This window comes from Artibeus jamaicensis, unplaced genomic scaffold (genome assembly GCF_021234435.1).
Source record: "Artibeus jamaicensis isolate MK-2021 breed Jamaican fruit bat unplaced genomic scaffold, CSHL_Jam_final scaffold_3151, whole genome shotgun sequence".
Taxonomy (NCBI): Eukaryota; Metazoa; Chordata; class Mammalia; order Chiroptera; family Phyllostomidae; genus Artibeus; species Artibeus jamaicensis.
In genome coordinates, this window is record NW_026522037.1 from 6,011,632 (window position 1) to 6,033,725 (window position 22,094).

The following is a 22,094-nucleotide window of genomic DNA, read 5'->3' on the forward strand; positions in this document are numbered from 1 at the left end:
GAGCTAAGGGGACAGTCACCTACAAAGGAGTCCCCATCAGACTGTCAGCAGATTTCTCAAAAGAGACCCTACAGGCAAGAAGGGGCTGGAAAGAGGTATTCCAAGTCATGAAATCCAAAGACCTACAACCAAGATTGCTCTATCCAGCAAAACTTTCATTTAGAATGGAAGGACAGATAAAGTGCTTCTCAGGTAAGATCAAATTCAAGGGTTCATCGTCACCAAGCCCTTATTATATGAAATGTTAAAGGGACTTATCTAAGAAAAAGAAGTTAAAAAAACATGAACAGTGAAAGGACAGCAAACTCACAGTTATTAAGAACCACACCTAAAACAAAAGCAAACTAAAAGGACAGCTTGATCAGGAGTGGAAACATAGAAATGAAGATCTCAAGGAGGGTTAGCAACAGGGGAGTGGGAGGAGGAGAAGGGGGGAGAAGGTACAGAAAATAAGTAGCATAGACAGTAGATAGAAAATAGATGGGGGGCAAGAATAGTATGGGAAATATAGAATCTAAAGGACTTGAGACACATGGTCATAAACTAAAGGGGGGTAATGGTGGGGACGGGAGGTAGGGTGGAGGGGAATGAAGGGGGGAGTGGAACAACTGTAATGGCATAATCAATAAAAAAATAAATAAAAAATCTAAGATTCAACCTACAAGGTATCATTGAATTTTATGTCAAAAATCAATGTTTTTCAGATATACAAAGACTTGGAAAACACTTCTGCCCAGGTTATCGCGAAACTACTGCAGAACATACAGGGGCAACTAGGATTCCAGTTCCGGCCACGGTGCCATGGAATCACGGTGCCATGAATCACCGCGAACAGACACGGGGCAGCCCCTGGAAGCCCTCGTGTAACCACAGGACAGAGGAACTTTTCTCCCGGGGTCTGCACTGTTGCTGTCGTCTGGGGGAAGGGGAAGGAGCCGGGGAGGGCAAACCGGGCAGGCTGGCCTGTGAGCAAGGACACCGGGGGCTGCATAACACGCCAAATTTCCCTCGGGGTGAGGAAAGGCTGGGATCGAGGGAGGGAAGTCACTGGGCAACACATCAGCTCGGCTATAATCAACCATGATTGTCGGAGGTGAGAAGGGGTAAGCACCGAATCTGCACAATGAAAAGCAGCCCCCTTAACGGCGGGCAGCACAGCTGTTTCACGGAGGTACGGCGGGGACCGTGCTCACGGGACTTTCAGGAGGCTCTGACACTTTTCACTATGTACGTTTACTTCTGACAAAGTATAGAGAAATAATAAAGAGAGAACCAGTGGTACTTTATTAAAATACTGAGTTTATTTCACATGTATAGTTCTGTCTCCCCACCATTTCCATCTGTCTGACCACCGCTACTACTAGGTCCTATCATAACATTCCATACATACTTCAAACCAAGCAAAGGGTGGAGTTCCATCTTTAAAAACTAAACAGGCATTGTGGACAACACATTCTTGGCAATGGAACCTGGACAACATTTATCAGACACGGTAGGGAAAGTTCTCACTCTGCGTTATAAAAAGGACAGCCAGATATCAACTGTTACAGAAATGAAATAAGACGGAAAATTTTAACAAACTGTTTAAACTATTTCCTTAAAGAGACTTCCTCCACTGCCAGAGATCTTGAATAGCCTGGAAGAGAGAAAGAAATGTGGTTAAAGAACCGCAGCACTTGAGACAGCCCATAAATTAAACCACGTCTCTCTGTACGGTTCAACATCTATTTTTCATTCTACCACTGAAAGGCTCACTCTACGTAATTAAGAATTTCAAAAAAATTTATAGGCCGACACAACCTTACGTGCTTCCATTCTGACATAAAGCCGCACGCCCCGATGTAAGCGGAGCCCCTCACAGCAACAGTTAGTAGCCCGGACCCCTTAAGAAAACCCAGAGCAGCGGCCGGTGCCGCCTCCACACCGCGGCGTGTCGGGCTGCAGCGTGGCGAACACCGACACGGGGCACAGTTCCACACACTCACTCCGAAGCACGGGCAGGGCCGTGGGACACACACTGAAAGCTGTTTATCTGAAATTACATCTTTTCCCTTCGTCTTTGTATTTCCCTAAGGAGCCAGGATGGCAACAGTTGTTTCACAGAACTTGCTTATAAAATTCCCTGGTGTGTTCTTTATACTGTTAACTCAGGTCTTCAACATGAAGATGATGCACAGGGCGGGGCACACGCAGGCTCACGACCCTGGACGTGCCCAACAGCCCACATTCGTCGTCCTCTGTACCAAGCACTGCACTCCTTTCCACAGAGCAGAACTCGAACGTACTTCTGCCCACCCTGTACTTGTTCTCAGGCTGGTATCTTAGTAACTGCCACGTAAGCACCCAGTTCTTTAGGTGATAAAAGTCCATCTTCTTTGGAGAAACATACAGGACTCCTCAGGTGGCACACGCAGTACTACCTACTTCAAGTCGACGGCATTCCTCCTTCTGCTCATCGAGAACGTTCTCTCTGAAGAGAGCGGACCGTGTTTTCGCCGGGAACCCACCAAGAACGCTTTCAAGAACCCGGCGAGTCCTTCGGAAGCGCCGGAGTGCCTTCGACGCGTGTGCTCATCTTAACGATGCCGAAAAGAGCAATGTCTCGAGCCTCGGAGCGAAGGAAACAGCAGACTCTGCCGGACCAGCCTCAGGGAGAAGGCGGGCAGGACAGCAAGCAGGGCACCCGGAGCTGTTCACGCTTCACTTCTGAACGACGCCATGGGCACCTTTACACACCCACCCATTTGTATTGGTACTCTGTCCACAAAAAAAACTGTCATTTTTTCCAACTCTTAATTCAAGAATTTCTACAAAAAAGTTGCTATTTCTCAAGTCCACCTGGAAGGGGTTTTACTAGCCAGATCCTCATAAGCAACACATGTGCACAAGAAGAACTGCACAAGCAATGGGAAAATTTTTACAGTGATTACTTGCATCTTTGGCTGTGCCATAAAAGCACGAGGCATTTCGTTTGATAATCTCTGTAGTAGTAAACTTGAGCCATTACATTTTTTACTGTTGAGAAATCTCATCCTGGCACTTAAAAACGCACTTTCAGTTTGGGAGTCGGAAAGCACTTCTGCTCTGTCAGCAGTGAGTCCGGTGGCTTTTCAGCTGGAAGACCGATGTCACCCGGTGTACAGGCCCTGTAACCTCGCTACTTTCAGCTTCACCTGAATTGTTCTTGATGAAAATCCCACGGGGCCACTTCTTTGGTACCAGCTGAAGAAATTCCGTGCTTCTTATGCTTACCTGTCAGCACATGCTGGTTTGTATCTGACTCCCCACCACGTTCAAGGCTGAATTAACCACTGCACACTGCAGTTTCAGAATGTTTAATAACTGCCAATCACTCGGAAAAAACGCACAGAATTTACAATCGCACACTGGGGTACACACACACACCGACCACCACCAAGAGATTTGAGAAAGTTGAATGTGACCCTCTCGTGGCCACCCAGTCTGGTCCCAGCTGAACTCAGAAGCCAGAAGCTAAGAGTCTCTGGACTCCCTGACAAAGCGCAGGGCACGTCCGCCATGCTCACGATGCCTGGCAACCCTGTGTTCACTGCTTGTATATTTCCCTTTATAATCTCTCAGTAACTGTAAATAAGACAGTCAAAATTAATGCATCAATTTCCTTTCGACAAAATGCCTTCAAGGTGTCAGAAACAAAGTCTAAGAACCAACCCAAGCTAAAATATTGAGCATTAATTACAATTTGGCTTCCCATTTTCAGATTTTACACACCAGGCTCATCTTAGCAAACGTGCTTCCCATAAGATGTAAGAGAAAATGGTCTTCCTCTGCCAGCTCACAAGACAGCGGAGACCAGGCTGCCCCAAGAAGCTACATGGAGCAGCAAGGAAAACACAGTTCACGTCCTTAGCCAGCACCGCACCGACAGACTTCGGTTACCAAGAGATAACCTACCAACTATGTAAAAGCAAGAGAAAATATACTAAAAAAGTTACCTTCTCTAGTCTCTTCCAATGAAACTATTAGTGTTTCTATATATTTTATCTGAAGTATTGTCTATGGTTAGGCACCTTTTAAATGAGGCCAATATTTAACAGAGACTAAAAGAATCACAACAAATTACCATAAAAAAACTGACTTAGGTCATGTCTTGAGAAAACTCAAGTTACCTCCTGGTCAGTCATCCGGAAGCAATTCTTCACGTAATTGATGAACTTGGCTTCCACTTTGGGAAGTGAGCCGCCCTATTGAAACAAAAGCAGTATGAAGGGTAAGTACTCAGCCACCATTTGTGAGTTATTACGAAGTTCCTCCTGTTTGCATCCCGTCACAGGGCTTATGGGCTCATCCCCTTGTCCCTTAAGTACCGAATTATGCATTTTTCAGGCTCAGAAGACCTAATGAGCAACTAGCAGAACCCAGTTCTTTCACGGCACTCCCACATGGACAGGCTCACCTGTTTCGAATACCCCCCAGCCTCTATAAATACAAGGTGTAAACCATACATGCGACACTCGTGTCAATGTGACTGCCCAGCACAATATCTAGTCAGCAGGTTCCTTCACCCCCACCCCCCCCGCATCCACCCAAAATCCAGTACAAAGTAAACGCACAGCCCGAGTACCATACAGACCGGTGACTAAAACCATTACAAGACCACTTCAGTGCACACAGTAAGAACTGTGGCCAGCACACCACGAACCTGAGTTAATCAGGAGTATATGAGTGATAGGAGATAACTAACGTCACTGCAGTTCACCAGCCTCTGACTAAAGCCTTCAGTTATGGGCACAAGGAAGAAACCAGTAACAGAATTAACGCCAGAGCATCACAACCACGGAATGTTGACCACTGCTTTAGAGCCACTTCAAATACCATGTATATCACGCTCGTTTCCTGTTTCGATGACTAAATTTTGGTTTTCCTTTTACCTTGAACCTTTTTATGCATTTTAGAAAGCCAAGAAGGCTCCAGGAATGCCCAAGAGACCATGAAATAGGTTAGGGATCAGGTACAGTACCCGATACTTAAAATGCCTCCGTCACCTGGAAAATAAACCTCGCTACGATTTCCAAGTTTAAATTATTGTCACATACATTCTGATTTGAGTCATTCAAATATTTATTGAGCAGCTAGGGAGATACAAAGGTGTTTAAAACATGGTCAAAAAAGTAAGGCAATGAACAGCAGAAAGAAAAGTTCACGGGAACCGCTGGGTCAGAGGGAAAGTGCTGCAGGAGGGCGGGGGTGCGTCCAGCCTGGAGGGCAGGCTGGGCCGCCAATCAGGAAAGGGGGCTGGGATTAAAATAGAAGACGTCAGTCTGGGTTGCTGATGGTACTCAGTATGGACTACATTGCTCTCTCCTTTTCCTCTTTCCCCATCTTTGGGCTTAATTTACCAGTAGTGCCCAGGATTGTTCAATGTGCCTGCAATCAAACCAAGGAGATAGGACCACATTAAAACATGGGGGAGGGGTATCTAAAAGGTCATTTTAGCACCGTATGCTAAAAACAAAGCAGCCACGTGAGGAAGGCCTACAGCAGTACAGAAGCAAAGTCAAGAGACACATTCTGGCTCTAAAACGTCGTTTCTCCAGTGGGCTCATCACTGCGCGAGGAGAGGGAGTCCACTGAAGCCGGGAGGGGCCCGGGGAGCACAGAACACACGGGGGTCGAGAGCAAACTCTTCCTGCCTCCCCCTTCACTCTCGGTAACGGGGACCCCAAAGCAGTATTATTCACAGAATTACAGCTTCTCTGAAACACGCCAGGATATTTAAGTCAGTTACTCGGTAACCTCTCTCCAGGCCGAGTTCCCTGACGCTAGTTTAGTCCACACCCCCCCAAGGAAGGGGCAGAGGGAGCGCTAATCTTCGTCTCATGTTCCCACTATTTAAGACAAAAGACTCAACAGAAGCCTGTTATAATCACTCAAACATTCAAGATATAGCCAAACGTATTACCTGGTGACACCGTGGTATAAAAGGTAAACAGAAATGATTCAATTGCTGGAAAAAGTCTGACTACAGTCAATCCTGAGAAATTTTTTTTCACTCCAACACCAAGCAGCCAAAGCCTGGACCTTTCCAGCTGTTTCAGTTTTTTAAGACTCATACGCCCTCTACTGGCCCCGTGGCATCTTACAACCAGGAGACCAGGTGAAGAGGCATTCCCTCATTCATCTTATTTTAACCTCTAAGGTCAAGACCGCGTTTTACAACCAACCTCCTTATATTTCTTTCACAATGGAAAATAAAACACATGTAACTTCAAACATGAAAAAAAAAAAAAGGCACCCGAGATTATAAATGAATGTAAATAACTAGTAATCCATTTCTGGAAACATTTCCCTCCAGCAAAAGGGCAGGTGCAGGATTGAACGTGAGGAACGGTGGTGCTATTCCAAACCCGTGAGAAAGGTGTAATTTGAGGGAGGGGTAAAAAAAAAAAAAAAAAACTCATCTCATTTCTTAAAGGTCATTTTACTCACTTTTTCTATACTTGCTTGCATTTTTGCTTTAATGTCTTCTACAGAACTAGGTCCTTTAGGTGTTTTAGGAGTTTTTTCCTGTTTTTTGAAGGATTCTTGACCCTGGGAAAAAAGTTTCAAGTTCAGAAAGTTTAAAGATACAGCTCTTCATTAAGTAAGACCCACCCTACCTAGATGTTCTCAGTGAAGCTATTCTTACAACCCTTCCTGGTAAAAACCAGTAAATAACCAGAGTTGAGTTGCTGTCTGAATGACTTTTTTGTTCAAGTCATTCCAAAAAAAAGGGACGGGACTATTTGGAGCCCCCCGTTAAATTCACCGCCAGGTCAGTTCTGCACTGAGAGGAAACCAAAGCGACACCAGCAGGCTTGAAGGAGAGAGAACGTCAACCCAGCCCCGCCCCAGCACTACAATAACCTGAGCACAGGTACTGGGGTTCTTTCAGGCTCCTCACTCGATTCTAATACGCAGCCAGGGCTGAGAAACTCTGCACTAGGCAACAGATTTACAAGCAAGATCCCTTACAGAACTTAACTTCATATCATAATAAAAGTATTTCCAGTTGGCTTTCTCCCCAACCATAAAGCCAACAACTATGCATATTATATGAATACCAACAAGCACGTTTTAGGTAGGATTTCAGACTTCGTTCTTTCACAGCAGAACACTGAACTTTCCCAATTAGTTCAATGAAGCCTCTACCTGTCTGCTGCCACTTACTTTTGATCTTGGTGTTGATGGTTTTGAGTCTTTCCCATTCTGGTTTGATTTCTGTGCATTTTTGGCTGGAGTATCTCGTATAGACTGTAATTAGAAGTTCATCTTAATCAACACATGTAGACATACCCGAGTACATAAAGCCGCTCCAACCTTGTCAGGAAAAGCGGCCGTCGGGCTAAGACGGAGACAGTCGTTTCGACAGAAAGTTGCAGAAGGGCCAACAAGGAGGAAGAAAGCAGTTTGAAAGTGGGCCACTCCCCGCTACCAGAAAGTTTCAGACAGCCCCACTCAGGACCACCTGTAAGTACGAGGCCTTCACCCCCCCAACCAGCTTCGTTCACTATAAAACCAGTGGACGGCACTAGGAAAATCCCATCGCGTCTGTTAGTAGCTGTTTCTGGTGATCTGGTAGCATCAGACACCCTACTTACTTTCTTTACTGGAGCCTTTTCTTCAGCCTCTTCATCCTCAAAATCATCATCATCATCACTACAAATGAAATAAGTCACTATTACTAATTCAGCGCACTCACTCACACAAAGACCCCACAGAAACTAGATGAACCTACAGGTTCAGTCAATGAAGACATTAAGAACTTTCAAACTTTGGGAGGTTAAGAGAATAAAAAACCAGGACCTTGAAAAGACTCGCACACTCATGGCCACGGCGCCAGCCTTCACAATGGCCAAGAGGCAGGAGCCCCCGAGCCCCACCAATGGATAAACGGCCAAGAGAACGGCAGGCACGCACAGTGGAAGATTTGTCTGAGGGGAACCCGGCCACATGGCGCACGGGGACGGGCTGCCCTGGCCGGGGGAGGGGAGGAGGGGAAGCGGTGCACGGGGCGTGCTTTCCTGTCCCCGGGTGACGGTGTCTGAGACCTGTAGACGGTGCGAACGTGGCTAACGCGCCTGAACTACACACTGAAAATGGCCATGTTCTTCACAAGGGAAACAATAAAACAAATCCTCTGAAGACGAAGTGATTGAATACAAAAATTAGTGAGTAATACAAGAATAGCCCTGGCTGGTATGGCTCAGCGGATGGAGCCCTGGCCTGTGAACCAAAGGGTCGCTGGGTTCAATTCCCAATCAGGGCACATGCCTGGTTTGCAGGCCAGGTCACCCGTCTGGGGATGTGCAAGAAGCAACCACACATTGACATTTCTCTCCCTCTTTCTCCTTCCCTTCCCCTTTCTCAAAAAATAAATAAAATCTTCAAAAAGAAAGAAAGAAAGAAAAAAAAAAAAACAAGAGCCAACTCTCACCTACAACTGTAAACCTACTTCTGCCCACCCCGCGTCTACAGCGGCCGTTGTCAGAGTGGCGAGGCTGTTCAGAGGGGAAGGATGGAACAAATGGTGCCGGGACAGCCTGGCAGCCACCTGCGAAAGAACGAAGTTGGACCGAGGAGCCTCAGGCGAGCACTAAAACGACACACAAGCTTTCACACCCGGCAATAGCAGCTTAGGTCGGACACCAACTGCGTGACCAACGAAAGACACTGGACTTCAAGAGGGAACCTGAAAGGACCCATCCAGAGAGGAGAGACGGCCCACGAATGGGAGAAACTATCCGCAGGTCTTACCGATACCAGATCTGTTCCCAAAGAAGGCGACGTGTTCTCCCAGTGCAGTAACTGACACACAAAGCCCAGCACGGGCGCACTACAGCACCGACAACCCTTAAACGCTGTGTCGGGTGGAGAAGCCAGTCACGAAATACGTGTTACAGGACCCCATGAATATGAAACACCCAGAACGGGCAAATCTGCAAAAATCCCATCACCAGAGAAGTGCACAGCAGTATGCATTGGCCAGTAGTGACGCTGGCTGTTTTAATTACTGCACAAACCGATGATTCACTGGCCAACACGGTTCTTTCCCGCTCGGTCCAGTAAAATGGGAGCAATTTCACCGACGAGCAACCAAAGGACAGGCACTTCCCAAGAGGGAGGGGTGAACTATCAAGCAAGCATCCAGTACACGTAGAGCCACACGCAGGTAATGACACAACAGTGACTTTCGTCCACTCGGCCTTCAGAGCCCAATCCTGCATGGGCCTTTGTACTACAAACAAGATGACAGTGTCTAAAAACTACGATCGTAAAGCCAGCTTTATTAGAACACTCCCTAATTAAACAGGGAAAAGGGTGTTTCTGGAGAGGACCACACGTTAATTTTTATAGGTTTTTTTTTAAATGGAGGGAGGGAGAAAAGGGGAGAGAAAAACGTCAGTGTGAGGGAAACAGTGCTCACGCTCCGATCCCACTGGGGACCGAACCCGCGACTGGGCGGGGTCCCTCTGCTCCCCTCTGACCTTGTGGGTTCCAAAGTTTCCTGGGGACCACGGCTTATAACCTCCACAGGGCTATTTCAAGTAACGCGCCTTGAGGTGCCTCTTCATACGCTCACTGCCACCTGACTGGGGGCATTTTCCTGTCTAGTACTTGTCATCCCCAAGGCACCCGTTAACTGTTCCCCGCTGTGCGTACCTCTGCCTACACGTTCTTCTGACCTGAAAACTGACTCGAACCTTAATATCTACACTTCTCAGCCCCCCTCGCTAACCTGAAGACACTTTAGAAGACGTCACTACCTTTTTCTCACGTTCCAATCACCTTGTATTGCGCATTGTGGTTACATCAGAAATCACCCCCATTTTATAGGAACTCTCCCAAAGCCCAAGCAGAACCAAGATACCAGTTAGGTCCTACTCTCTAAAGCAGGGGCACCCAGCCTTTTGGCGTCTCTGGGCCACAGGCTATGGTTAAATACACAAACAGACGAAAACCAAGAGGAAAAAAAAAAGGCCTGCGCATAATTTTCACAATATTCACCACCTCAAATAAGCAACAAAGTCCTCACATAACCCCACTTACTATGCAGCCGCCCTTTCAACAACCTTTTAAAATTGCCAGGCAGGTCCCACGTTTGGGATCGCCAATACAGACAATCTATGTATCTAATAAAGCATCATGGATTATTTTTTTTTGCTGCTGTTTATAAAAGAGGGCAACCCAAACCAGCGGGGTAGCTGACACCGCAGGTGAGTCCCAGTGCCCTAGCACCTGATTTAACAGAAGCAGTCGCAGTTCTCAGTGAGATCCTCAAGGGCTCACCAGATACTTGCTCTAACTTTACCTCACAACTTAGGCCGTGTCCTGACTGGGCATCGAACCGGTGATTTGGTTTGCAGGCCAGCATTCAATCCACTGAGCCACGCCAGGCTGGGCTATAATTTTAGCCTTAATGTGCTCCATTCTTGAAAATAGTTGCTTGCCAATGTAGGTGATGCCAAACAGCAAGGGCATGAATAAGGCCTGACTGTGAAGCAAGGGATATTCGTCTCTGGGGAGATGGGGCTTCAGACACTCCAGTAAAGAGACATGGTCAACTTTTTGTTTAAATTGAATGTCAAAATGCAACTTTATGCATTCCATTTGAAAACTGGCAGGTAACACTTATGTTGACTGAAAATGGAGCTGCAAATGTAGCCAAGTATTATTTTCCCAAAAATCCTGAGATGTTTTCAAATTCTTTTATCAAACAGAAAAGCAAGGCTGTTCACAGGGCCGTGTTCGGCCAACCTGTGGAAATGCGTCAAGTTGCCTGCCCTCACCTGAGCTGGCCATGCGCCCCAGTTTCAACCGGAACGCTGTTATGGTTTGAAACAGTATTAAGTTGGGTTTCGCCCTCAAGATGCATGTTTAACTCATGTAAATGAGCAGTTAAATCCACTAAAGATGCTAAATCTGTAAGCCAGTTTCATCATCAAGTTCCAGCACAAATTGGGTTTTGATACCACAAACAACTTGATAACGTCACAAATTGTAGGATCTTTTTAATGTTTGGCCTCTACTGAGCCATCTGACTTCTGGAAAGTAACTGATGTCACCGCAGTCAGCATCAATACTTTAAGGAATTACTGGAACTGGGGAGGACACTGCCCATTTTAAAGCTTTTGTGCACCAATCTCCTTGCTGCCCTGTGCAACGGCACTTCATCAAACAGGAGTTCTGGGCGGCAGCAGCAACGCCTCGTATTAATTTTACCAGTCCCTCTCTCACCTACACCGCCAGAGCACCACCAGTAACTGTACCAGATACGCTGACAATGTCCAAAGAAAATCGCTTCAACACGTTTTACTGCTTCGTATAAATCTTTGTGTGTGTGTGTGTCTTTTAATGGCGCTAAAGAAGGCACTTCTTCAGTGACATTAGATCCACCATCAACACCCCTGATAAAAACGGCAAGCTGAGCTGTATCATCCATTGCCACAGCATCGAATTTAAAATGAGCCGCTTCACTCTCCAAACTTCAACGGACTTTCCAATTCCTTCAATTCTCCTGGCTATAGTCTAATGAGACAAACTGATTTTCGAAATACCCCCTCTCTCAGGGCAAATTGTATCTGCCAAGCTTCCTACATACTGCTTAAGGAAACTCACCATCAATAAACTGTTTTGATTTTTTGGCTACTGAGTATGCTACCATGACTCGCTTTACAATAGCACCTGCCCAAATTGTAATTTTGGAAAATTTTTTTTGTTAAGACAGACTTTTTTCAGTTGTTATTTTGTCTTTACAACACAATCCTTCATTGGCACTGAATCTGGCACCACGTTTTTGCATATAGTGCCTCTTCAGATCTGCCTTTGAAAACTCGCACAAACCCCCTACAAATTCAGCTGAGTGCCTCACCACGTGCCTTGACAAGTAAGTGTTCTCTGTCCACTTTTCACCGAACCACCTTCCTTCCTGTGTAATTTTTCTCTTGGGGGGGTTTGTTTTTCTTGACACAGTATGGAAGCCATACTGGGATTAAAAAATAATAATAGATAAGGGACTCTGCTCACTTGTATTATGAAAACTGATGGACTTTTGGAAAGCAGGAAGCAAGGCTGCGGGCTGACTGTAAATAACGGCAGGGGAGACGTGGAAGGACCCTGAATAATCAAACAAAGATGGTCGCCTGACTTATAAATAGTGTGAAACACCCAATGCTGCGACGGCAGGCTGCGATACCACTGATTAATTGCTGCGTTTCTAAGTCACCGAGCACACGTGACAGCTGACAGTGTCGATTCTACTGGTCTACTTTGGAAGCCGCACAGGCAGGCGGTACAACTGAGGCCACGCGTGCATACAAACAGCGAGAGCACACGCATGCTTATTTTACGTGCATTGGACAGTCACAAAATACTTCGATGCTTTAAGTAAATTTACAATGTTGTGTTGTGCCCCGTGGGGCCTGCAGGCCACCCCCCACCCGCCTCTGAAGCCTTCCTGGGAGAGGTCGCCAAAATCTGGGTGACTTTTGTGCTACAGGACACTCAATTGTAAACCCACGCAAAGCCACCTTGGACTCTCCGCTGACTGACTACACAGACTGAAGCCCAGTTCAACACCGCACATCACGCAGACTCCTCATTCTGCCCCACACCCATTTCCTAGGCCCCCTTTTGGTGGACTGTTTTAATTTTTACCAATGGCAAATATCCTGAAAGTACTAACGATCAAATACCCATTATACGGGTTTGTAAGTTTGACACCAGTTTTTTAAGTGTTAAACTCCTTCACCCTTGCCCCATTTTCTGCCTGTACTGTTGCTTTCGAAGGGCTTAAAACCACCACCAGCTCGGCCTGTCAAGGTGGTAACCAAAAACCAACTTCCACGGGTGCTTGTTGTTAACATGTTCAAGTCTTAAAGTCTATGTTTCCTTTTTTCAAAGATTTTATTTATTTATCTTTAGAGGGGAAGGGGAGAGGGAGAGAAATATCAATGTGTGGTTGCTTCTTGTGCATCCCCTGCTGGGAACTGGCCTGCAACCCAGGCATGTGCCCTGACTGGGAATGGAACCTCGATCCTCTGGTTCGCAGGCCTGCGCTCAATCCACTGAGCTACACCAGCCAGGGCTATGTAAGTGTTTCCAATAAATAAGTAAGTAAATAAATATACATGGATCAACCTGGGAACACAGGGACGAAGCTGACAGACAATTACAAGGTCACAGTTACCGACACAGCCGCACATGGGGAGGTCGGTTGTGAGTAGTGATTACTCCACAGTGGGCGTGTAAGTATTTCCCACAGCCCGACTTGGGTCAACAAACACACCAGACCTTGTTTCCAACCAAACTTTAAATTCTCCATGAAAATCCTATTCTTTTAAAAAACCTCACTTTTCTGAGTAAGGACCAGAGACCCACGGACCAAAATCTCTTCTTTTCGGGGCAGGGGCAGATCCGTAGGCGACACATTACAAAATGCGTGTACCTGCAGCTACTCAGATTCTCTCCCCACCCACCCTGTGTATCACCACCTGCTCAGCACAGAAGACGACAGGCTCATCAGTGCGCAGTGACGTGTCCCCTGCAACCCTCCTCAGGAAGAGGTACCTCGTCAAACACATCCGGGAGGTCCTTCTGAGAGTCTGCAGGGCTCCGCCGCACTTGAAGGGCCCGCGGTTCCAGTAACACCCTTGAACTCAGCTCCTTTACCCCAAACTGACAACCACCGACCAGGCAGCCTTCGTCGCTCACTTCCACGGGAATATTTTGGTAAACAATTTTCTTAACACCCTTACAACCACGTCAAGTTTCTAAGCGCATACTTACTCGTCATCATCATCGTCGTCCTCGTCGTCATCTTCATCATCTTCATCAGCAGCAAGTTTTACTTTTTTCTTTAAAAAGAAAACCAGAACAAAGACAGACAACAACAAAACAACCCATGAGCAGTGCTGATCCTAGTCACCAAACGAAAGGCCGAAACGAGGTGCCCGGAGTCGGTATCGCCTGTACCTGGGGGACCTTGCTGCCGCTTCCCGGGGCGGAGCGCTTCCCGGACATACTCAGGAGCTTCACGTCCTCCTCCTCCTCGTCTTCCGACTCTGCGTCTTCCTCCACAGCTGAAATGGGATTCTCTGTTAGCCACTGCTGAAGCTCGACCGCGGAGCAAGTACTCAAGAAAGAAGGTACTGATACATGCTGAGCATTTAAAAACAGATTCTACTAAAAGAAGGAGAAAATACAGCAAGCAACATAAATTTTTAAAAAAGGAATTTTGAGGCCGAGCCCTCATTATTAGGTTTTAAATGCAAAACGCCAGTCTTTTGTAGTTATAAATCAGTCAGTCCCATGGGAACCTACTACCAAAAATAGTCCAGTAGGAACAAAGTAACCACATAAAAGTTAACAGTGTAACAAATAAAAAACATACCTACTAAGTGCTGTCCACTAATATGCACGGGCCCTGAACCACACTTCAATCGTAAGACCACAGGTGGTGTTATTTCAAAGCCCCCAAGGGAAACCTAAAAAGGTCAAGTTAAATGTTTGGTATAAAACCTGCTCACAAATGTTTCCATGAACAGGATGACAGACAAATCCACAATCCAAATAAACCAATGAACCTGTTTTTCCACCCTACATACAAGCGGCAACTACCATGTTCGAGAGTTCACTGTCACAGCAACAGACGATGCAGCTGTGACTACAAGAACCAAGCCAATGCCCCTCAAAACCAACCAACCCCCCCCACCTCCCTGGCGTGACCCACGTGACACCTACCCCAATGCCACAGGATTAAACCTTGACCTCCAACCCCCAGGGTAGGTGCCCTTACCGTTGGCTGTACGGACATCTTCAAGGTTGCCAGCGTTACTTTAATCGGACTGCCTTCGTAATTCATTGCCTCTGCTTCTACAATGTGCAACTCATCCTTCGCACCAGCCCCTAAACTGACCTGTGAACAGGAACATGGTGCCTCAACTCAAGTTTCTGCTATTTTTCAGCCCCACCGAAAGTTCTCATGTTAAAAAATTACAAGCTTTTCACCGTCACCACTGATAGAAAACTAATTTGTGCAGTGTGGTCTTTGAGTTTTATGGGACCCTGACAATCGGTTCCTCACATTCAGTAAATTTGAACAAGTGCACAAGAAATGCAGCTGATGACACGGTTGTCCAGGCCACCAACTATCACTCACACTATGGACCATCCAACACGTACTGACCACTGAGAAGTGGAGCAGTGGGCTGTAGACTGGTCTCTGTAGGGAACAAAGATTCGTCACTGCCGTGAAGGACTTTAGAAGGTAAAGCATCTAAGTCCGGAAAGTTGGACAGCAGCGTGTCCAGACTTTTCGTGACTACCGAAGGGGTGGTAAAGACGTCGGGCTTTGTGGCACGGGGTACAGGACATCAAGTATAGACCACAGTTACAAAACACAACTGCAAAAATTAGTATTAAAGCCACACATGGTAAAAAGGAACTAAGGCTGAAATCAGGGAAGGAACGTTTATTTGGAAAAGTGTAAGTACCGTTCGTAAAGATAACTGATGCTCGTTTTCATCATTATCCACCTTAAAGTGATAGTCTTTGTCGGCTTTGAGTTCACAGCCTGTAAATGAAGGGAAAAGCAACTGTCACAGGAGAAAAAAATAACACTGAAACTTCAGGGAGGGTATCCAAAAAGGTAACATTTAACTTGTGAACTAATCTTCACTATCCCACCAGCAGGCCTCTCTTCCTAGACTTCTTTCACACGGATGTCTGGAACAATCAAATAACACAATCAAGTAACGGCTACACAGGCCCCGGGTCCCACTTTCCCGTTATATGACTTCACTCTTAACCACTTCGCTATCCCCGTTCTCCAATAGGAACAGGTAAGAGTTAGTGCATGAAATAAAACAAGCATTTGAAACCAAACCTAATGTGCCACATTAGTAACAACCCACTATTTTAAAAAGCTGAATTATCTACCTAAACTCCCAAGAAAAGTATTAGAAAGGGGAGTGATTACACCAACACCTACAGGAACAGCTCGTATTTACAACAGAAAAACTGGAAATGCAGAATAACTACAACTTGTTACTGGGCAACATTTCATCTCTGAACTGAATGATGCACACTAAATTATGTTCAGAAATTATGTTTGAAGAATAGACATATCGTAAAGAATGGTTCCAATAGAAACGGTTAAGAAAAATATCAAGATATAAATTGATCAGAAACCCCACCTGTTACAAATGGCTAGGAGTAAAAGCCTCAATGTGCAGTGTATTTCCTATTCCATTTATAAGCAAGTTGTTTTAAACACCGTCAGAATAAGATTGTAATTAATTTGAACGACTCCATTTAATTACAACCTAACAGTTACTGGCATATAGATCCGTAAATGTTATCACTCAATTAACAAACTCAGCATGGTATATAAAACAAAATAAATTTGGGGCAGAATTTGCAGTTACTTAAAAGCCTAACACAAAGAAATGGCTTGAACAATTAAGTCTATTGAAAACCTAATCGCATCTCCCCTTAGGGTGGAAGGTACTGGTCCTGGGGTGGGGTGGGGGGAATCTCCACACCTTGGTATAGTGTTACAACAGTACCAGATCTCATGGACCCAAATTGAACCTCAGCACATTTCCTCTCATCTTTAAGAAAAAAAGTTGTTTGCTGGATGCCACACACAAGCAGCCCCTCCCACCCCTAAAGTCATTTATAATGTACCAGCTCTGGAGACAAGGATCGTGGTTTAGATCTGATCTCTATTTACCTACAAGTGCAACCTTTGTTAAGTCACGTCGGTTCTCTGGGCATTACAATCGCGATCTGCCTGGTGGACTGTTTCCACCTCCCGCAGTGAGACTGAGAAAGGGTTTCATAAATGAGGGATGCCTTCGGAAGCGTTAAATCCTGAACAAAGACCTTCACAACCCTGGCACTACCAGCCCTTTCACCAACATTTCCCGCCCAACAACCCCAGTGGAGCCCCCAAGATCCCAGGCTCAGGGGGTGACAAGACATCTGTGAGCCCCGGATGTAGCGCCCACACCCCCTCCTTCCCCCAACCACGTGGCAACCACGTGCTCCCAGCGCTGGAGGCCTCCACAAGCCGGGCCGCGCCTCCCCTCCCCCTGTAACCCGCCGAGGCACTGGGGCTACCTGTCCCTAGGACTCCTGAGCCCTGGGGGGCAACGCCAAGCTCTACCCATCCTCTCCTCCAGAAAGAGGGCCCATGCCTCACACCGCGCGCCCACTCGACCTCCTGCACCAACCAGAGGCCCAGGACCCAAGACCCCGGCCGAAAATCAGAAAGCAGCCTACGAATTCACACACCCCTAAGAAAAAAAATGATGCCCAGACCTCTATAGTGTGCTCCAGACAGCACCGAACCTTTAGCCAGTCGGTCCCAATTCACCTCCAATTCTGGGCCTCCGACCGCTCATGCTTCAGGCTTAAGGCCGCCCCTTCTTCCCATCCCTTCGTGCCGCTAGTTTTCCCCTCCTGGTTCTCCATCCCTTAGATTGCAGGCCCCCAGCAGCTCGCTTCCCACTCCCTTAGGTCTCTAGCCTGCCTCGCTTTCTTCCACAACCCTGGCCTCAGCCGGATTCCCGCTCCACCCCCATCCCGCGCGCCCACCCCATCTCAAAGCCACCGGGCCCTGCTCGGCCTTGCTCCAACACCCCCAGCAATTACCGAAAAGATAGTTCTGGGGCCTCAGAGGGCTCATATCCATGTCCATCGAATCTTCCATGGGGTGGTAGCACGCACTTCGGTAGGAGAGAAGGCGGACGGAGGTACACGACTACTGTTCCGCAGAACAGACACGCAGGACGGAATCGCACCAGGGAAAGGACGCGGGCTCTCTCCGTGTATATATAGCACCTGAAGATCTCGCGATATCTCCCAAACTCCCGACGCGGCGCGCGTGCTCGGGAAGTCCCCCTCCCTTCCCGCGCGCTTGCGCTCCCGCGCAAGCGCTCTGCAACCCCACTCCTTCCTTGCCCCCCACCTCCTCCAGGTACCTCGCTGGCTCCCACCGAGCACGCGCACTGTTCTGCAGGCCCCACCCCTCCGCCGCCGCGCCCGCCGGTGCGCACGCGTGATTCCCCCCTGGAGCGCGCGCCCCCTCCCCTCCCAAGCTTTCCACCTCTAGGCGTCGGGGGCCTGGCGGCGAGAGCTAACGCAGCCCACCCTGCAAAATGGCGATGACAGCCCCCGGCTCCTAGAAGGAATGCAGGGCGGGCCGCTTGTAAGCCGTGGAGCGACTCTGCTCACCTTCCTCCATCCCCTCGTGCCTTGCGGGCCTGCAAACCGGCAGAACCACTTCAGGGTTTCTGAGGTGCCTAGAGGCCTGGGCTCGCTGCGCCTTGTTTTGCAAAGTTAAAGCTTCAGGCGCCAGAGACAGAGTGCACTCCGGATTATTCTTTATTGGGGAGAAAGGATGGAACCGCTGGCCGGATTTACTAAGCTCTGCTTTTATAGCTCTGTTCTTTCTGAAACATCTGCGAAATCCCTGGTCTTTATGTCGTCTTGGGGGTCAGCCTCCTGCATACGAGAAGGGCAGGAACCAGGCCCGGGCTACTAAAAAGGCTGTCTATCCACCATCTGTGCGACTCTCCCCATTTTGCACTCAAGGAAACTGGTGGAGAGGCGGAAGGAAGTCATGAGACAGTTTTCTAGCTCCGACACAGACTGATCAGTGTCTTGGTGCAGACACCACCCTCAGGGATGTCTTAGTTCTGTCTACATATTCTGAAAACTGGACTTGCATAGTAAAAGGGCAGATGTCTCCTTACCAGTGTGTGCACACAGAAACGCATCTTTTCATGGTTTACGCAAATAGGGTCATTGCTGTCTCCGTCTGTTTTGGCGGTGTGACAAAACAGCACAGGCTGGGTAGCTTATCAGCCACCGAAATTTATTTCTCCAGTTTTGGAGGTTGGGTGTTCGAAACCAGAGTGCCGACTTGGTCAGGGGAGGACTGACTTCCGCGTTGCACACGTGGTCATGCCCTCCAATGGGGAAGGGACTCTGGGGGGTCCCTTTCTTGTGAGCACTAATCCCAGGCCTGAGGACCCCGCCCTCGTGGCCTTGCCACCTCTCACAGGCCCCACCTGCCAATACCCTCACTTTGGGGGCTTAGAATCTCAGATGGGAATTTGGAGGGGTGCATGGTACACAAACATTCAGACAACAGCAGTTGTTCTGCAACTTCCCTTCCTAATGTCGTGTTGTTTAGTTATCTCCTCGGGATATGACGTAGAGGACCACTGCATTCTTTCCAGGAGTTGTGTAATAGTCCATGAAATGAACACAGACTTTTTTAAAGTCTAGGTTTTACTCATTTCTTCATTTGTTACCCGCAATACATGTTGGGATAGAAATAGTCAAGCATGGACAAAAATAGAAAGAATATTATGATGAACACCCCTATGCCAATCACCCAGCCTCGACAGCTATGAACAAATAGGTCTTTCAGAGGAGGTAGCGTTTAAACACTCCTGAAGCATTGATGGAGGGGATCTGTGTTTTAAGCAAAGGAAAGGGTACGAACAAGTAAATGAAGAAAATCGCAGGGCGGGCAGGGGACTAGCAAGTTACGACAAATTAGAGTTTAAAAAATTGTGAGAATAAAACTAGAACATGGAAGGCCCTTACATGCCAGTTCAAAGATGTCTATAGTGGATGAATAGCCATCAAAGATCTTTGAGAGGAAGTGTCATTAATATTACTCTGTCATCAGGCGGCAGGTAGCAAGGAATAAATAGGGTGAAAACAATGCCCTTTCTATCCAAAAGCACAAAACAAACCAACATGTAGCTCTGACTCGAACAAAAGACTGCCAACACATTTGGGTGTACTTGGTATGTTACAGAGAACCTCTTCTTTTAGGTAAAGTGTTTGATCGCAAAGATGCCTTCTTATACATGATGTTGTTTTATGTCAGCCGTACTGAAGTTCACCATTAGTGTCTCTAAGCAAGAGGCAGCTGGCGGGCAGTTGCCCCGCTCACTGACCTTCAGGAATGTGTGAACCAGTCTCTTAGAAGAGCGCCACTAAATCTCTTCAAGCAAAACAGAAGAAAGGGTTGATAGGGAATGCTACCATTTCCTTGTCCTTGGAAACATGTTTGAGAATGTTTTCAGTTGCAGGTATTACAAGGTGCTAATTGGCACTTTAGCCACTTTCTCAGGCTCTGGTTTCAGCCCCAGATGACAAAGTGTACCATTCACATGTAACCTGTGGGGAGGTAGCTAAACCAGTCCTGTGGTCTATCGTTAGAGGAAAGCAATGAAGAGACTCAACCAAGAGAGAAGAGAAGGGGTTTCTTTGAAAGCCATTATTGGCCTAGAAGTGAAGGCTGTTCCCTACCCTCACCTCCACTAGCCTCAGTGCTACTGTGAACCGGAGCGAAGGGTGGCCAGAGAGATCTGGAAAGCTTGACCTGTGTCCCCTGGAGCTTAGGTGGGCCCACAACTGCTGCCTGACTCTGGGCTGGGAAAGCAAAGCGAGCTGTGGTGGGCCTAGTCTGCACCTCCAGAACTTGGCACGTCCAGAAGCAACCAGGTACAGAAGTCTTGCAAGACCTGCCCAAGAGGATTTTGCCTGCTGGAGTGAGGCAACCCCAAATGACAGAGGCTGACGGTCTCTTTTTTCCAGATTTGAATAAATTGCAGAAATAGAACCAAGAATGTTTGTGTATCTTTTGCACAGGTTCCTCAAATGTTGACATCTTACATAATCACAGCTCAGCGATCAAAGCTAGGATGTTAACACTGATGCAATACAATTATCTAATCCATAGGCCTTACCTGAGCCTCCCCAGCTGTCTCACCAATGGCTCTTTTCCCTGCGTTTAGCTGTCACGTCCCCTTCACCTCCTTTAATCTGGAGCTGTTTCTCAGTCCTCGGTCTCCCGTGTCCTTGACAATTTGTGAAGGCAACTGGCTGGTGATCTTGTAGACTAGTCTTCATTAGGGGTTTGGGTGAGATTTCCTCATGATTAAATTCAACTTACAGGCTTTTGTTAGGAATACCAAAACAGAGGGGCTGTGTCCTTCTCAACGTGTCACGTCAGGAGGGACACGGTGTTTGTCCCATTTCTGAGGACGTGCCCATCCATTGCTTGTTCAAGGTGATGTCTACCAGGTTTCTTCATCTTTGAGACTAAATCAATGTCCCATTTCTCACAGTATTTTACCCACTCGTTCTAACTTCCGTGCATGACTCTTACCGACAAAGCGATTACCCAAGTGTTCGCCAAATAAGGTTATTCTATTTTCATCTACTAGTTGAAATTCTACTGTAAAGAAGAGCTTGTCCTTCTCGTCTCTGTAATTATTTATTTGTATCAGTAGGAACTCATGATGCTTATTTTATTCTATAAGTTGTAAGCTAATACTGTTAATACTCAATTTCTTGCTCAAATGCTCTTGTTCAAACTGGCCATGGAAGCCCCTTCCAACAGGCTCTGGTGTCGTTCGAACTTATTCCATCCTTGTGTGTAGGTGTGCAGTTCCTGCTTTCTGTCTCACCCGCTTCCTCTACTCTCCCTCCCTCGCCCTGGGTTCAGCCACTTCAATATTTGTGCTCAACTTTTCCCCTTGGCCTGAGAGCAGATAGTCAAAGATATTCCTTTCCAAAGTGACGTAAGTTCATCCTTTCCTGCTGCCACCCCCGGATGGTTACGTTGTCCATGTGTAACGTGGGGCTGGTCACTCTTTGAATCTCTGTATTAGTTTGCAAGGGTTCCTGTGACAAAAAGCACCACTGGGTACTTGCACTGGGTGACTCCAGCCACAGGAATCCCCTGTCTCCCAGGTCGGGGGGAAGGGAAGTCGGAGACCCAGGTGCTGACAGGGGGGGACCCTTGGCTTTTAGAAGCATCACCCCGATCTCTCCTCTTCACCTTCTCAAGGCATTCTCCCTGTGTGCATATCTGCATCCGAATGTCCCCCTTTTAATGACCTCAGTTGTGCCGGCTTAGGGGCCCACCCTACTCTAAGATGATCTTATTTTAAATTAAGGAATTACATCTGCAACTACCCTACTCCCACACTAGTCACTCTCTGAAGTACTGGGGGCAAAGACGTCGACAAAGGAATTTGAAG

The 22,094-nt window shown here is 47.2% G+C and overlaps 1 protein-coding gene across 2 annotated transcripts; it reads right to left on the minus strand.

Moving 5' to 3' along the window:
- Positions 1 to 1,279: 1,279 nt before the first annotated feature.
- NPM1 (nucleophosmin 1) lies at positions 1,280 to 17,846 on the minus strand. Of its 2 annotated transcripts, XM_037127890.2 has the most exons (11): positions 17,677 to 17,846; positions 15,513 to 15,592; positions 14,816 to 14,935; positions 14,411 to 14,504; positions 13,993 to 14,099; positions 13,807 to 13,874; positions 7,620 to 7,677; positions 7,189 to 7,272; positions 6,469 to 6,570; positions 4,149 to 4,223; positions 1,280 to 1,636 (listed from the first exon to the last, which is right to left on the minus strand). In XM_037127890.2, exons 1-11 carry the CDS (start codon positions 17,732 to 17,734, stop codon positions 1,598 to 1,600), a joined length of 885 nt encoding a protein of 294 aa, XP_036983785.1. In that variant the 5' UTR covers positions 17,735 to 17,846; the 3' UTR covers positions 1,280 to 1,597. The 2 variants fall into 2 exon arrangements, with proteins under 2 accessions (XP_036983785.1, XP_036983787.1); XM_037127892.2 differs by lacking the exons at positions 1,280 to 1,636; positions 4,149 to 4,223 and adding an exon at positions 5,083 to 5,406.
- Positions 17,847 to 22,094: the final 4,248 nt, after the last annotated feature.

What these genes read in the sequence shown, in the direction of transcription:
- NPM1 (XM_037127890.2), bottom strand. Translation starts at nt 17,734, where the DNA reads ATGGAAGATTCGATGGACATGGATATGAGCCCTCTGAGGCCCCAGAAC. An exon ending in GACGACGATGATGATGACGA is followed by an intron (nt 7,678 to 13,806) that starts GTAAGTATGCGC and finishes TTTCATTTGTAG; the next exon opens with TGATGATGATGATGATTTTG. An exon ending in AAAAGGCTCCAGTAAAGAAA is followed by an intron (nt 7,273 to 7,619) that starts GTAAGTAGGGTG and finishes TTCTAATTACAG; the next exon opens with TCTATACGAGATACTCCAGC.